The sequence below is a fragment of the Cyprinodon tularosa genome, unplaced genomic scaffold (assembly GCF_016077235.1).
Source record: "Cyprinodon tularosa strain WSP-4 unplaced genomic scaffold, ASM1607723v1 ctg397, whole genome shotgun sequence".
Classification (NCBI taxonomy): domain Eukaryota; kingdom Metazoa; phylum Chordata; class Actinopteri; order Cyprinodontiformes; family Cyprinodontidae; genus Cyprinodon; species Cyprinodon tularosa.
Window position 1 is genome coordinate 236,881 of NW_024039115.1, and position 17,179 is coordinate 254,059.

Consider the following 17,179-nt stretch of genomic DNA (forward strand, 5'->3'; position numbering starts at 1 on the left):
AATCAGCAACTGGTGACCGGCTAATTGATACAGTAAGTTAATTGTTGTTGATCCATTGATTTATGAATGTAGTTATCCCAGTTATGCCTTCACTGATAACTGATAACCAGCTAACTGGACATAAGAGGTTTGTAATGATGAACAGAGACAGATTTCAGGTAGTATATTTATTTTCTGAACTGGGAAGCTGTAGTCAGAAGTTCAATAATGACAAAGTGTTTGCAGTTGATCCAGTTGTCACACGTTGTACTGGTTCTAGTTTAGGTCAAACCTCTGCTACTGTGCTCAACAAACCAGATTTGGTTTGTTCGATTGTCTGTGGTGCTCCAGTTCCAAAGTCTAACCCGTTTTATCTAAGCAAAGCCAAATCCGTCACCCAGCAAGGAAATTAGAACAAGCTAAAAAATAAAACAAAAACATAAAATGACCCTTTTTTTGACATAAAAGTCTTTATCACACCTACAGCCAGAACCCAGGATGTTTTGGAAAGAAATATCTCAAAACATGTCCAGTTGACCAACTACGGGACAGCTCTGATTGGACTCTGTCTCTAGAGTTCTGGCCTTGTGGCTGCTGCTGCATTCTGCTGGAGTTTTTGCCTGACATGAGGGAGGACGGCGTCCCTGTAGAAGAACTCCAGCTTGGACACTGTCTCATCCCACAGTTGGGGATCAAACTCCACGGGTACAATGGCCATCTCCTTCAAGGTGAAGACGACGAGGTCGGCCTGCTGCAGACCCGTAACCGCCAGCTGGACCTGGATCTGTGTATAGTAGCAGTGGGATGTCTTCAAGACATAAACTGGCGGCTGGAGATACATAAGGAAACAAGAGAGGACAGGTGAGACGGAGACGAAGGGTGAGACAGAGGCAGAGGTGAAACATGCTGAGGTGTTACCTCCCCAGGCATCTGTCTGTCGTCCTCCTGCAGCTGAAGACAGAAGGCGGGGTCGCCTCTACAGGCGTCTTCCACGGTTCGGTCTTTGTGTTTGAAGGGACATTTGACCTCCAGGCAGAGCAGCTTGTTGCCGCTCTCGTCCACCACGATGCCATCAGGACTTGCTGCCAGCCAGGGACGCTCGCTGTCGATGAACAGGCCGCAGTCCCGGACCTTAACGGGCCGCCCCAGCGCCCGTCTCTTCCACTTCTGTGTAGAACATCAGCAATGACATCATTACGTACAATGTCAATGACTTCTCTCCTTCGTGATGCCGTTGCGACCACCTCATAAACTCACCTCGTACTTGCGGACAACCTCAGCCTCTTTCTGGATCCCCCAGCTCATAGCTCTGGTCTGGACTTTGGGCCCCTCACCTGTAGAGTTAACAGATTCGTAAGATTAGAACTGACAGCAGCAGGGTCCAGGTTTCAGTGGGCGGAGCCTACCAGTGACTGCAGCCAGGTATGAAGTGGGCGGAGCTCTGCTCTCTCCATTAACAAATTTGGAGTGGGCAATGCGATGAGCCACTGATGCCGTTATCCGGTTCTTCCTCCAGTCGAACCAGGCCTGGTTGGTGCTCTGACCACGGGTCAGAACCTCCACCTGCTGCACCAGTGTCTCATTAAGGTTAGCCCTTAAATCCAGAGGAACCTGATCTGGTGTTGGAGGATCTTGGTCTCCAGCAGAACCCAAATCTCTCTTAGGTACTGGTCCTCCATTGAGATTAGGTTTTGAAACAGGACTTGTCTTGCTAGAGCCCTGGTTCTCCAAAGCCTGTTTAGGTTCAGTTCTGCTATGGGGGTGACGAGCAGCACCTATTCTGTTCCTCGGGGTAGGTTTTCTTGAGGCTTGGTCTCCAGCAGATTCTGGGTCTTTGTCAGCTGGTCTGGTCCTGCCAGAATCCTGGTTCATCTTCAGTGGCTTAGGCTGCGTTTTGGTCTGAGGACGAGGAGGAGCAGAAGCTGTTGACCTCTGGTTGGATTCGGCCTCTGAGATTCCGGTCCCTGCGGTCCGAATCGATGGGTGGTAGCAGACCTGTGGAATATTGGGTCTCTGCTTTGGAGCAGCTGTCTTCTGCGTGGTCATTGGGTCTGTAATCCAAAAGAAACCAGAACAAAGATCTAAATTCAGAATAACTTTTAATAATTACAAACAAAAAGCCAGATCAACCACAGCAGGCTGACTTTATCAGTTCTGATCCACAAAGTAGAACCAAATCCTTGTGTGAAGCATTTGACCCTGAACTTTGAACTTTCTACCAAGGAACATCAGCTCTACGTTCACAGATCGAAAAATTAAGCATATCAAGAAAGAACATCGTCCTTACTGTGAAACATGGAGGAAGCTCTGTTATGCTCTGGGACTGCTTTGCTTATTCTGGCACACCTTGTGCCAGAATAAGCAAAGCAAACACTGCCTGGTTCAGTGAAATCTCAAGACTATAAAGGATTTTTAGAGAAATATCTGCCACTCATTGTCAGAAAGCTTGGTCTCAGTTGCATGTCAACAGGATAATCACCAGAAAAAAAAATAAACAAAAGAATGGCTGAGAGGAAAACATTGGTCTGCTCTGAAATAGTCTCCTATGAGCCCTCACCTACATCCTATTGAGCAAAGGAGGAGGAGAAAAGGAAGCCTTCGAACCTGAGGCCCTTAACTGTTGCCCTTTGCTGATGACGATTGAACCAGAAAACCAATTGAAAGGAGCAGAAGTCTCATTTACAGTTACAGGAATCCTGATTGTAGTGATTGCCTCAAAAGGTGGTGCAACCAAATATTAAAATCGTAGGGAAACTGCTGTTTTCCTACGATTTTGCATTTCAACTTTGCATTTCAAATTCTCCCGAGTGGAGCACGACTTTACACAAGTGAATAAAGTGAATGTGATTGGTAGTTTATCAAGGGGGCGGGATTTTTGTGGCAGAAGGTTCGCAAGCGTTTTGGTTGTGGTAGGTTTCTCGGAAGCATCTTGCTAACCAGTTAGCAACTTAGAGCTAGTAGGTTCCCAATGGGAAATTACATTGGGACCAAGTAGCACTAAATTGGTGACTTAGAAACGACACTGTCAAGGAACGCTATGGACAGAGGAAACATGCAAGAGGAGGAGAGTTTAGTGTCGGAGGTCGTGGATGAGTCTCCTCCGTCATACATTTTTTATTTAGAGGAGGAAAGCGGGGTCAAAGATGTTGTGGAAGAGGACGGCAGGGCGGCAGAAGCTTGGTTTGGTGTAGAAGGCTTACAGCGTACATGTTTGAGCCCTTGTATCGCAACGCTGCCAGTTCTGTTAGCCAAGGGCGTAGGTTTGATTTCCACTTTGGTAGAGACACTATTGGTCCTTAGTTTCATTAATGTCATTTTACCTATGCAAAATTATGCATGCTTTTTTTATGCTAGACGTAAGCATCGGGTGCATTTCATTTTAAGAAAACAGCAGCATTTCTTGCTACATTTATACTAATTTTAAAAGCACTACACACTAGATGTTGTTTATCAATGTTTAAAACATCACCGGCTCTGAAGAATGTGGAATTAGGACTTTTCTCCACTTTGAAAAGGTTTGCATTTAAACTTACCTGTGACTAAGACAGTAGGTAAATATGTACCAATTTAACCAAATATAGTCTAAATATGCCAGATATATGTGGATTTATCCTGTATTTTCTTCTGAAGATATATAATTGTACAAAGGTAAACAGGTGAAACACTCTTATTTTTTAAATGCGCTCTCTGTATCATGAAACAACGCAAAATAACACATTGAAGGAATGGCAAATAATTTATTGTATTTACATTTAGTGGCATCATCTAAAAAAGACAACACTAAGAATAAGACTAAATTTATTCCAATATAAAATCACTTTTAATAATTATTGAACAAAAAATATCAAACCATCTTGTCTGTAATGCAATAATTTACAAAATAAACAGCCGGATTCAAGCATTTTTTACCAAAAACTAATGTTTGTAATGGACTGTGTGGAAATCTATGTAAACTAAAATCAATGTAAATAGTGTTCCTCTGTTTGTTATTGTCTTTATACTATTTTTAAAAATAGAAATATTCAAAGAAATAGCAATATTATGCTTTTATGCTAATTATGCTTTCTTAACAAAAAATATCAGATGTTAAGGCACCATCTTGTGTTTTTATACTCTATAAAAGAATTAACACCTGCTATTTATAGCTGAACTGCCTCACAGGTTAATCATAAAATGAAAACGGTAATAACAACGAAGTATTGTTAAAAGGGAAACCCTCATATTTTCTTTTTCAGTCGGCTGTGGCTTAGATCAGCAATCAGCAGCTTTTGTCTGTTTTAGTGTAGATAGAATTAAGGTTTTTTTCATTAGGACTAGTTTCGTAGCCTAATATTATTTAAAGTAACTAGCATAAATACATTTTTTATTTCGTGCTCAAAGCACACACACGCGCATACGGACTAGAAAACAGTCAATCAGGAAGACGGAAGGTGGAACTTGAGGCAGAACAACCAATGAGAGTGGAGTTAAACAGCACAGTTATTGATTTAAGGGACAGAAAAGACCGGTAAGCACTCAGACGGAGCGGCAGCAGCAGCTACTAAGCTGCGGAGCTGCGAGAGAAAAAGAATAGGCTGTGATCACACACAGTGGCCGTGTGTGATCCACTATGCTGAACTGTAAATTACAAACATTTATTCAAATCGAATTATTGGTAGGGACAAATAGGTCGGTCCAAAATTTTGGTGGGGACATGTCCCTATGGTCCCTATGCAAACCTAAGCCCATGCTGTTAGCTCTACGCCTGCTGAAGACACAGACGTCGATTCTCGTGAACACTGGGACGGAACTCAATGGGAAAGGAAATGATTCTTATTTCAACCATTACGTATATTAGAATATTATGAATGACGTATATTATGAATCAAGATGCTATGACCAAAAATATTTGATTGACAGATGACGTTGATATATGATTGGCCGAATTTAGGTGTACAAGCTGCCGTATAACTAACTGGCCTGCATAAGATGACAAAAAAAATCTGCAGATTTTAAAACAGGATTTTTTTTTAAATATACTAACTTTTGAGACAATATAGTCTGATAAAGAGTACATTTATATACATGTTTAAGCCAGAATGATTTGACTTTTAAACATGACTGCCCTATAACTTTAAGTTAAGGGCACCAACATTTTTTCCAGGCCTTTCTCATTAATTTATTTTTAATTATTCTGTTAACGCTTTGCCTGACTCATGAATTATTTTGACTAATTTTCGTGAATTCTGTTGTCTGAGCAGTTATGCCTCCCGGTCCTGTGAAGAGTCCCCCTCTGTAGGAAGCGCCTAACTTCGCTGCGCTGTGCCTGCACTTTCTCCCATCATAGAGGGGAACTGGCTCAAGGTTAACACAAGGTGGCTCTTTTATCAGCTAGCTTGCACAGGGCAGCAACTTTTCTTTTTCAGCTAATCTCTAAGTGGTGACAAACTTTTTTTTTCTATTGTTTTTTAACCTGAGATTCCGTTTCCTGCGGTCAGCATCGATGGGTGGTAGCAGACCTGTGGAATGATGGGTCTCTGCTTTGGAGCAGCTGGCTTCTGCGTGGTCATCTAGTCTGTAATCCAAAAGGAACCACAAAGAAGATCTAAGTTCAGAATCACTTTTAATAATTACAAACAAACAGCCCGATCAACCACATTTCCTGATTTTATCAGTTCTGATCCACTAAGTAGAACCAAATCCTTGCAGAAGCTTTTCTTCTGAAGTATTTGACCCTAGGCTTTTAGAGTCGTTACATATGGATTGTTTCATCTTACCAGCGGGTACCCTGACCCAGTAGAACCTCCAGCTTGTTTTTCTGGTTCTAGTTCCAGCTCTTTGAGATAAAACAACCAAGAACTCTGGATTCAAACCCTTTTTAAAAACCACATTAGAAAGTCCAGCTTCTTGGTTCTGATTGAACTTATTTATTATTCACATGACTCTGAATAATCAGTGTCAGGTTAGTGATTGATCATCTTTAATTAAATCAATCCAATCTTGGGTCTGTGTGATCTCCTGACTCTAGACAATCCACCTTCAGCAAACTCTTGATCTCGTCTCTAAAAGGCATCAAATTCAAAATTCCGTCTTTATTTCAAACACCAACATGATCCTATTTAATTCAATTTAGTTTATTTACAATGATTCTATTCATAAAACGTGTCATCTTAAGGCACTGCACAGAGTCAGTTCACTTTAATCACCCAGAGAAATCGGTTAAATGTTTTCTAAGGAAACTCAGCTGATAGAAGAGAGTCGTTGACTTTTTAAGATCCTATTGGTACAAATCTGTCCTGAATACAAACTGAGAAGAAAACATTGGACTGTTCTGAAGTAGACGAGGCTGGAGAAGAAACGTTCCATCTGGAAAGGGCAGCTTTAAAACCTGAGATAACTGGAGCAGTTTGCCTGTTTACACTTGTGACAGCCTGCTGTCACACCCTGAAGCTGTGTGGTAACTTTTACATTTTTCATTTTCAAAAATCAGGTGCACATTTCATATATTTTCATTAGCCTGACTTTAAGTTGACTTTTTTGCAGTGCACACATTTAGTTAACTTTATTTGCCAGGTTGTTGTTTTTTTTTTTTGTCAAGATGCAATTGATTCATTTCTTTCTTCTTTGAGTTGCCAGTTTCCTTGGGATCTGCTGCTGGAGAGCTGCAATGAGCTCCAGCTTTCCTCAATTGGTTGCAGGCTAATTGGTAGATCAAACCATTTGTAATGGGAAGGGAAATTTGTTTATTATTTGTTTAAATATTCTTAGTTTGGGTAATTTTGTTATTTAGCTAAATTTAAAAAGTATTTAGTGTCTGGCCAGTATTTATATGTTTAATTAAGTTCATTTGTTTATTAGTTTGTTAGTCAGTTACCCCCCTTGTGTGTCAACAGTGGCCTGATCAGCGGCTATTTAAGTTTCCCTTTGGTCAGTTTGTGCTTGAGTTCTTTATGCTAAAGCCTGAATTGAATTCTGTTTTGTTGACCTCTTTTTGGACCCAGTTTATAATTTTTTGAAAATATTTGGAATAATTTAAGACTTTTTTTGAAAAATTTCAGTGGTTTTCTGGCTGGTTTGTGCAAGTCCCTCACAAAACTCCTGTGTAAACAGCATTCATACAGCTTAAGTGTCCCGCATGCGCAGTAGAGGACGCAATGACGTCAGAAGCCACAGGCTCTGTTTCCAGAAGTAAACATGGATGGTAGCGCTGGAGCGCATCTAGCGATCTTCCCAAACCTTAAAACCTCAATCTTTTCAAGATGGTTAAACAAAATACTGCTCTCCGCATCATCGTCCGCCATGGTGCTTATTTTTCTTGCCGCTTCTGTTTAGCAAGAAACAGAATAGTGACCTATTACAGTTACTAATGGCGTTCAGGTTGGATGAATGCGAAATGATTGTTCAGACACAGGTCGCATTTGAAAATATCAGATTCGTATCGGATTCAGGACCCCATAGCCAAGCAGCCTGGGTCGGATTGCAAAAGATCGGATCTGTGTTGTTCAGACTGCCATGAAAAGATCAGATCCAGGTCGCCTAAGGGCAAAAAAATCGGATTTGGGTCACTTCAGGCTGCAGTGTGAACCTACGCCGTAGACAGTGACAGGAATTTTGATTGTAGTGATTGCCTCAAAAGGTTGTGCAACCAGATATTAAGTTAAGGGCACCAACATGTTTTCAAGGCCTTTTTCATTAGTTTGTTTTTAATTATTCTATTGAAGAGCAGTTGAAAAACGCTTTGCCTGACTCATTAATTATTTCCAGTAATCCTTCTGTTGTCAGAGCAGTTATGCCCCCTAATCCAGTGAGAATCTCCATAACAATCGCCCTCTGAAGGAAGCGGCTAACTTCGCTGCGCCTGCACTTTCTAAGTGGTGCGAATCATGTCTAAGTGGTGACGAACTTTCTTTTTCTATTAGTTTGCTAATTGCTCGGTCTTCAGAAGTAATAAATAAAAAAAGGAGAAAGAACTGTTGTATTATGGCGACTAGCAGAGGTTTGTGGCCGCTTCACTTTGAAGAGTGTTTATTATATTTAGTTACAAATTTAAACCACGTAACTAGATTATTTCATAATATATTTGCCTATAAGTGACTTTTAAACGCTCAAACGAATTCATAAAATACCATAATTATTATCGCAATGGTGCTTTTTGTGTAGCGCAATGTTTCATAATGTAAAAACTATCTATAAAGTTAGGAAAACAATGTAAACACTCAGGATCAAATGGGCCGAAACGTCGCAGTTTGAGACTAAATAAAGATTTTATACTGAAGTAATTCAAAGAGGATTTTTTTAAGAAGAAAAATATAAATTTGTGGTTCTTTATATGAAGTCTGGTCTGAACGCACTGCGTGATAGACAGCAATTTCGTCCAGTCTCGGAGAAAACCGCGAGATTTTAGTTCGCGATTAATTTGGAGCATTGTTTATGACTTAAAGTGCAAGGTCTGGCGTGGTTATGTTAATTTCAGAAGGGTTTACCCGAACGGGTGAGTAAATGAAAGGAAGCCTTACCTGGATGGAAGTGCTGTTAGCCCGATCGTGTGCTCTCTTTCCTGAACCGGTCTATTCTCCGTTTGTAGCCGCTGCCTCTAATGATGAAAGAAAAACGAAACCTAAAGCAGCAAGAGGGGAACTGAACCCTGCCGAAAATATCCTAAACTAGGGAGGGACAGACAAGTTTCTAGAGCAGGACCGAACATGATCGACACGTGATCTTGACTCATAGATCGGTTTTAGTGAATGTGGGGGTTCCCGATGGGTTCATAACATTGTAATGTTCACCTTGCAGTCTCCTCTGGAGGCGCGGGTTCGAATCCCACTCCTGACATCACACTTTTAGTGTCTTTAAGTAAAAAAAAAAAGAAATATGCTTTAAAAAAAAAATTGTTTCTGATATATTAAGGCTTGTATTACCAGTTTGTGAAACCATCTGGATCAAAACAGATTTAAATAATCACTAGCTGCTGCATTAAACTGAATCATCAAAACATGTATTTTGAATAACTTTTTCTTTTTTACATTTTTTCAAATAGTTTTTTTTTAATGAATTTTTTTTATTTTCTGTTATTTTTGTGAAATGCAATCTTTTCAGTGTTTAACAGATCATTTTCTCTTCACTTTTATGGAGCTCTGCAGACCAACCTAAAGGCTGATTTAAAGAGCTTTAACACAATTTGAGGAGATATTTATCCTTTTCTCAGCTAATATTTGAGTTTCCAGAACAGAAAGTCGCCTCAGTTTGTTTATTTTATCAAGATTAGAAAACCTCCTTCAGACTAACTGAAGTTTAACCACAATGTGGCGCTAAAACTCCTGGCTTCACACCGATGGTTCTGAATCTTTCGCTCCATTTTCCAGAAAGCTTGCGAGGTTGACCGACCATCATAATGCGGGTCTCTAGAGTCTCGGCCCGGCTCTTCCTCAGCGATCTGGACTCAGCATTGAACGAGGCGGTTCTGACCAGCAGGAATGTCACCCTCATCATCAACGCTACCGGACTGCAGGACATCTCGTATCCGGCGCTGGACGGCGTGCAGGTCCTCCATGTTCCCGTCCAGGACCAACCCCATGCCCCCCTGAGTCTGTACTTCGACCCGGTGGCTGAACGGATCCATCAGAACCAGAGAGGGTCCACTCTGGTCCACTGCTCGGCGGGCAGGAGCCGCTCTCCGGCTCTGATCATGGCTTACCTGATGAGGTACTATTTTGGCTCAGGCCTTGTCCTATCCTGGACCAGGCTAACAAGAACTTCAGAACCACTGGGTTTCATAATCTGCTCTGTTTACAGGTTTGAAGGTCTTAGCCTCTGTCAGGCCCATGAACTGGTTCTGCTTTGCCGGCCGTTCATTCGACCCAACGCTGGGTTCTGGAGGCAGCTGATGGAGTACGAGAGGAAGCTGTCGGGTCAGAACACGGTGAGGATGGCGAGGACTGCAGCTGGAGTTCTGCCTGAAGCCTTACTGGATCAGGGTGGTACCAAGTACTGTGTGAACGTGTAACAGTTTGGTTCTGACCCAGACAATGAAGGCCAGAACTTTTAAAAGATGAAGACAACAAAACACAGACAAGGTTAAAAAGAAACAAACAGACAAAGACTTTATTGAAGGAGTCGACGGGACAGATCGGATCAGAACTCTAAGCTCCAGGTGGTCCACATGTACCCGGGATCAGAACAGCAGCTCAGTACTGGAAGCTTCTCTTGGTCTGGATGTCGTCCAGGATCTGCTGCAGCTCCTCATCCTCAAAGCGTCCCTCCAAACTGGAACCAGAACAGAACCTTAATTACACACAGAAACTGGAAAAACAGAACCGGGTCGGTGGAGGTTTGAACCCGTCTGAACTGCTGTTAGGTTTATTCTTTATTGATCATGTGTATTGTTAATCTGTTAGCCAGATCAGATGGAGTAGAAGGCCTTCTTTCACATGGTGGATTATGCTGTGTGAACAGAGGCCATCTAATGAGGACAGTCTTCTTGTCTTTGGAAGATACACAGGATGAGGACACATCCTGGAGCCGGACTGATAGAGGAGAGCTTTCTGTAATCCTGAGGCAAGAGGCACAAAGGTCAGGGAATGGATAGGCGTCAGTTTCTGACACCAACAGCTAAGCATCCACCTGATGCAACACATAGATTTATGAGGAATACGAAGCAGAAGATGAACTTGTTCGGGGCTAAATTGCTGACGTTTTGAGCTCACAGCTGTGCCGACTCCAAGCAATTTCTCTGTCCTGTAACGACCAGAACTGGAATAAACTCTGTTACTTTTTCACTCCTGTTTTTATAGTCATTTTTATATGGTTTTACCCAGTTTGAGTTAAGAATACTTATACTAGGAACTTGCTCCCCGCCTTCAGGGGGACCAAACTTCCTTATTTAACACTGTGAAAGGTCCAATTCTGGCAGGTTAAAGAACTTTCTGATTCCCAACTGAACCGAGTTCAAGAGATGACTCACTTTAGGAACCGGATCATGCTAGTGAACTGTTCAGCTAAAAATCAGCCATTTAACCAGAAACGGCTGTACCCGGGTCCAGGTACCAACAGCTGCTGATAGAACCATGTACACTAACCCTATAAAGCATGTCTATATTTCATGTTATGAAATATAGATACTTTGTTTCGGTGTGTTCTGAGGCGGTTATGATGGAACCCAAACCAAAGAAGGGGTTGTAGTGAAAATGGTGGTCTGGGCGTAAGTACTGGTCCTGGCCACCAGAGGGCGTCACGCTCAATGGGCCACCACAGAGCTAAAAGCCAAATTTAACTATAATTTTTTAATTAAATGTAATATTACCAATATCCTTATTTTTTATCCTTAGTTTTTTGTTCATTTATTCTGGTTGTATTTTCATTCATCTTGGTTTTCATCTTCATTTGGTTAACCTGTTGTTCTTTGTATTTAATCAATACTTACATAATCTGTGTGATCACTGTGGGTTAGTAGGGGAATAGAGCTGGCCGATAAACAGGATTTTTTTTCACATTACTGCCATTCACTATGATAACAGGCGCAAAATTGACCTGGTGGGTAAATAATTCTGACGTTTTTCTAGTGTGCGCCGGAGGCCGGTATTTCATTCACCTTTAAGACATGGCAGCGTGTGTCTAGTCATGTGACTTCGCCCATCCAGTCAGAAGTGTAAACAAATAGAAAGGCAGATAAGCCAGTGATCTAATAAATAGAGATCAGTGGGATGAGCCCGGTGAAAAAGCGTCTAACGCAGCTGTGAGCGAAATTTTAATCAATTAACCCTTTGAAGCTAAAGGGCAGATTATACTTCTGAAACCGCACACATCACATGTCGCTTGCGTCTAGTCGCGAGACACATTTGCTGGTATGCTTCTGCACCGTCGGTCTGGAATTTCTAGAGACGCACAGCAGTTTCCCGCCAAAGCGCAAGAGGGAGCCTATTCGAGAACTCGCAAGAACTTCGGCGGCTGGTCACGAGAACTTCGCTTTGGCAGAGACCTTGGGATTTTTATGTAATTTGTCTGAGGCATCGTACAAGTGGTTGTACTTCCGAACCTCCTGGATTAACCTTTCGTCGTAGTTGTCCATTATAGTTGTTCCTCGGTTTTTAAAAATGGCGTACCCCGGCACCGAATCGAGAAGGACGATCACACAGACAGCCGGAAAGGCATACCAAGGACCAATCACAGCTACTTTTTGTCTGCGCACTTCTGCTTGAGGTCTGCGTGGGTTTGCAACCGTCCAACGCGTAGTCAGGTTTTTTTAGGTGCGCAACAACAGTTGTAGAACCTCTGCGCGGGGGGCGTGGTCACGCACAGAGACAGATTTGACGGTTGCAGATGCTATGCGTCAGAAACATAAATTGGCCTTTAGCGAGAGCAGAGATGGAGCTGAGTGGGCAGATAAAAAGTCCAGAGCACGTTGTCAGAGTTGAGTGAGCGGCAGACCGGTTTTGAGCGAGGATGTCTGAGTTTAAACGATGCAGGTTATTCTAAATGTACGCGCAGATTGGTGGGCCAAAATTAAGCCATAGATGTTGAGAAAAAGAACACAAAATGCAAAGTTTGTCTGAAAACTGTTAGGAATACCCAAATTAAGACATCCAACCTCCACCACCTAAAGCACAGCCACACTTTTGAGTTCAAAGATGTGCAAAAGGCCCAATTTCCTTTGCACAAAAATGTTTGCTAGAGAGGTAACATTTTTATCCTATTCAATGAAACATTGTTAACTGTTTAAACCTGAATGGGTACAAGACTTTAACATTTAATTAAAATTAATATGTAATGTGATTTATTACCACGTTAGCACAGCATCTTTAAAATGGAACATTAATCATTTTAGAGCTGGGGTAACCAATTAAACATCGGCAGGTTCTGAATAAAAAAAATTACTTGTCTGTCATGTTAATCAATGAGAGCAGTTCCACATCCACCGCTACTCCTTCGCAAGTCTCCGTCCACATGCGCCTTTTACGTCCGTCACCGTCAAAATACGGAGCTGAGCTACTTTTTGCTCCACTACGGGCTGGCCAGGTCAAGATCCGCTATTGCAATCGCACCAAACAGGAAAAAGAAAGGCGAAAAGATCCGGTTTGTCAAGTTAAAATATAGTAACGACAGATTAACTACAAATTAGAGCATAATTCTTATATATTTAAAGAAAACTAACAGCGTTTATTTAAAAGATTGGATGCAAACTATTCGTTCTTCAGCATACCAGGAAGCAGATTTCTAATCTCCATCAAAATATTTATTTTATACCGAGGGGCTTAAAAGTTTTATCAAATCTAGTCAAAAAAAAAAAAAAAAAAACGATATAATGTTTGGATGAAGAGATGCTGAGTTTGGAAGCAGAGAACAAACATAGTTCATAAAAAAAAACAGTTTTATATGATCCTAGTTATCCCAGTTACAAAAATCCACAACAAAAAGAAAATATTTGGGCAGAAACTGAACATTTGCTGGATGCTGATGGGGATTTTTTAATATGTCAGTAAATTAAGCATTCATTTCTGCATGTTTTGCTCCTATGAATTTAATAATAAAATAGCGAATGCTCTCCTCAAGCTCTGAGGAAGTCGGAGTGGAGCAAGACGGGGGAAACAGTGGAGGCAGTGGGCTTTGCTGCCTGGAGCGCAGCGGAGACAGAGAAAGTGGGATTCGGGGCTACTGATCTGTGTGGGAGAACTGAATACCTTCAAAGAGCCGTTATCAGGGGATAAAAACAAAACAACAGGCTGTGCTTAATCAGCAAACCCAAAAGGACCTGGTTGGTACCGACTCACCTGGGGATCAGAGCCTTGGCTTCTTCAGCTGCTTCTGGACACAGATTGGCCAAACTGGACAGCTCGAACTTATGGAGCTTCTTCTGCAGGAGGAGACTGGGGAGACCGGCAGAAGTGGATCAGAACCTCAGACCTCTGATGGAAAGAAGTGGTTAGCAGGGAGAGAGGCGGTACCTGCGCACGGCAGTGATGGTCTCGCGGTTCTTGAAGCGGCTGAACCGGGCCGTGTAGTTGAGCGTCTTCATGAAGACCTCGGACAGCTCCTGCTCGTCCTCTGCGCTCTCGTTCTGCTGCTTTCGGTGCTCCAGCAGCATGTGGACCTCAGAGTTCAGCAGGGTCTCAGCGTTCTCAAACTCTGCAGAACAAAACAGCACAGTCAGAACCTAGACACACCATCAGAACGTTCTGAACCGAGCTCAATCTAGCCGGAAACACCAGAACAGAACCAAGACGTTCCTCACCTGTAGGTTTTGGCAGGAGCAGATTTACCATTAAGCAAAACTAGGCAGTTGCCTAAGGCCCCATAACACTTTTTTTTATTAATTTTTATTACAGTGTCCTGTCTGGCAATGTGGCAATAGGAATAATTGTCTTGATGCCAAAAAGTGCAGCAGTGCGGCTATTGCCATAGTGTTCCGCTTGATTAATGCATAGAAATAGCTTTTTAGAATTCATGCAGGGAGTAATAAAAAGATTATAAGAACACTGCAATGTAAGTAGAACAGGAAAGGAAAAACAGAAAAAAAAGATGAAAGAAAGAGGAGATAAAAGGGAGACAATGATAAAACATCTTCAGTCTGCTTCATCACCTACAAAGAGATGTAAAAAAGAACAGCACAACTAACTTCTATAGTATAAGAGATAAAATAAAGTAACACCTTCATAGTATTGCTGAAGTATTAGTAGTATTTAATATGACATGTATACAGTATTCTGTATTGAAGTGAATCTCTAAGTACCTGAAGCCAAGCACCTGTAGTTGTTTGAGAGAGTGCACTGTGCATGTAAAGTTTATCCAAAGTAAAAATGCTCAATAGCGGTTGTGAAGAGCCGAAGACCCGCCCCTCCTTACCATTCACCCTAACCCATAAAACTCCTTTTACATGCATGGTTAATGAAGCTATTACTTATTTTTTGTGCACATTTGTTATGTTTTTGTTAAAAATCCTTTTGTTAAAACGCTATCATATTGCTTATAATATTAAGTGTGTCTCAGCGAAAAGAGGGACTGTTTTATTTACTTTTGCCGTCGCATTTTTAGAAACACAGAAAGGAGCAATCGGCTAAGTTATAATGGGCTTATCCATCCATTCATTTTCTGTCACGCTTATCCCAAACAGGGTTTGTGCTGGTGCCTATCTTCAGCTGTCTACAGGCGAGAGGCGGGGTCCACCCTGGACAGGTCGCCAGTCAATCGCAGGGCAACACAGAGACAAACAGGACAAACAACCATTCACGCACACCTAAGGAGAATTTAGGCCCCGTCCACACGAAGCCAAACCCTGGCCTAAACGCACAAATTTTTCACCAAACCAGCCTCTCATCCATACGAAAATGCCGTTTCGGGGGTCTGTAAACGATCTTTTTTTTAATTCAGCCTTCAGAGTGGGAAGATTTTGAAACGCCGTTTTCGCGTTTCCATCTTTAAGCTCTAACCGCATTTTTTTTTTTTTCGCGCATGCGTCATAGCGTCGCCTCTAAACACGCATGCGCGACACAGTATCACAACAACAATGGCGCCGTACTGTGTTGAATGGTTGCTGCTCATGCTACTCACCCTGCTATCGGGCTTACAAAAGATTCTTCTTCTTCTGGAATATCTCCAGGAAGAACAGAGCAATATCGACGACATAGTTCAGCACCTCAATTTGACTGAACCACGAAAATGGACCCACAGGGCAACCATGTATAAATATTAGTGCGCATGCCCAACATTTCGTCGCCTATTTTTGCTTTGGCACCACAGCGCCACTTACAGGCCTTGCATACATTTTGCAGCGTTTTCATGCATTCGTGTGGACGATCACATTTATTTTACGTCTCCGTCTTTACGACAAACGTTCTGGAAAATATTAGCGTTTCGTGTTCGTTTTGACTTCGTGTGGATGGGGCCTTAGAGAAGCCAATTAACAGTCATGTTTTTGTACTGTGGGAGGAAGCCGGAGTACCTGGAGAGAACCCACGCATGCTCGAGAAGAACATGCAAACTCCATGCAGAAAGACCCCGGACGGGGAATTGCACCCCAAACCTTCACTGAGCAGTAGAAATGCAGTAGAATGGGCTTAGTGATCGGAAAACCTTTGATTCCTTTTGTGACAGCATTAAATGTCAGCTGAGTACATTTCCAGTATGGAAAGAAAAGGGACAAAAGAAAACAGGAAAACAACAAGAAAAGTGCTAAGAAGAGAGGGACAAAAGGTAGGACAAATAATGTATGTCTACTCTGTTAAAATGTCTGTATCTGTTTTATGTGTTGTCTTCTCAGTCCAGAGGGCCCCATGCCTGTCTTTGCCTGGGCCCCAAATTTCCTAAATCCGCCCCTGGGTTTTGGACCTGCTTTCTGTTCATGTCTGACTCATCTATTGTTCATCTATAGAGGGAATCCGGACAGCTACAGGTATCTGTTACCATGGAGACAGAACAGACTGGGTCAAAGGTCCAGCTTTTTACCAAATGATGGGAACCAGATAGATTAGATAGACTTTGTGGTTATTTAACCAGAACCAGAGCTACTCTCATCCCAACTGCTTCAATATACAGACATGATAACATAAAACAAGTTAAGCAGAAAGCAAATGCAGCTGTGGGGGTGTTGTGTTGCTCTTTGTTACCTTTAGGAAACAGCAGCTGAGAAGCGTCTTCCTCTACGTCTCCGAGCTGCGGAGGAACCGAACTGCCTCCGGCCGCCATGACAAATCCACAGCCGGAGCAGAGTCCCGGTCAGTCCCCAGGAGTTCCGGTGGGTCGCGGAGGAAAGAGCTGCTGAGTCCAGGAACCGGTGAACGAGGAGCTAATCGGACAGGAGAGCAGACATGCGCCGGGCTTTTCACACAAACAGAGACACATCCGCTACTGTTTCCGCTACCTGTAAATTATACTGCTGCCCTCTGCTGGCTGGATGGTTCACGGCAGTTTACGGGCTGTTTCCCGAACAATACAATGTTTAAAGATGACTGCTCTCTCTAAATATTAAGTCTTTCTTATATATATTTTATTCTTTTATTGTTTTTATTTAATTATACAGGATCAGACCGCAGGATGGGATCTCTACCAGCATCGTAACTATATTCCCTGCCTCCCAGCGCCCCCATGCGGACAGTCATCTGAACAGTCAAATACTACAATACCATGAAATACGTATTAGTCTGTTCACAAGGAGTGACTAAAATCTTCCATCATTTCACGATCTGCCATATCCGCTCTGGTTTTGTTTTAAAACACCAGCGTTAACAATGAT

The 17,179-nt window shown here is 42.3% G+C and overlaps 3 protein-coding genes across 5 annotated transcripts; 1 reads left to right on the plus strand and 2 right to left on the minus strand.

Moving 5' to 3' along the window:
- Positions 1 to 152: 152 nt before the first annotated feature.
- LOC119791595 lies at positions 153 to 8,736 on the minus strand. 2 transcript variants are annotated; one of them, XM_038297783.1, is made up of 6 exons: positions 8,475 to 8,734; positions 5,432 to 5,533; positions 1,386 to 2,030; positions 1,237 to 1,313; positions 898 to 1,146; positions 153 to 808 (listed from the first exon to the last, which is right to left on the minus strand). In XM_038297783.1, the coding sequence occupies exons 2-6, from the start codon at positions 5,526 to 5,528 to the stop codon at positions 551 to 553; spliced, it is 1,326 nt and encodes a 441-aa protein (XP_038153711.1). In that variant the 5' UTR covers positions 5,529 to 5,533; positions 8,475 to 8,734; the 3' UTR covers positions 153 to 550. The 2 variants fall into 2 exon arrangements, with proteins under 2 accessions (XP_038153711.1, XP_038153712.1); XM_038297784.1 differs by lacking the exon at positions 5,432 to 5,533 and having other exon boundaries at positions 8,475 to 8,736.
- LOC119791596 (dual specificity protein phosphatase 14) lies at positions 8,318 to 11,262 on the plus strand. 2 transcript variants are annotated; one of them, XM_038297785.1, is made up of 3 exons: positions 8,318 to 8,449; positions 9,321 to 9,660; positions 9,751 to 11,262. In XM_038297785.1, exons 2-3 carry the CDS (start codon positions 9,350 to 9,352, stop codon positions 9,959 to 9,961), a joined length of 522 nt encoding a protein of 173 aa, XP_038153713.1. In that variant the 5' UTR covers positions 8,318 to 8,449; positions 9,321 to 9,349; the 3' UTR covers positions 9,962 to 11,262. The 2 variants fall into 2 exon arrangements, with proteins under 2 accessions (XP_038153713.1, XP_038153714.1); XM_038297786.1 differs by having other exon boundaries at positions 8,349 to 8,449; positions 9,325 to 9,660.
- polr2d (RNA polymerase II subunit D) lies at positions 10,033 to 16,792 on the minus strand. Its single transcript, XM_038297787.1, has 4 exons — positions 16,554 to 16,792; positions 13,896 to 14,076; positions 13,722 to 13,817; positions 10,033 to 10,221 (listed from the first exon to the last, which is right to left on the minus strand). The coding sequence occupies exons 1-4, from the start codon at positions 16,630 to 16,632 to the stop codon at positions 10,143 to 10,145; spliced, it is 435 nt and encodes a 144-aa protein (XP_038153715.1). The 5' UTR covers positions 16,633 to 16,792; the 3' UTR covers positions 10,033 to 10,142.
- Positions 16,793 to 17,179: the final 387 nt, after the last annotated feature.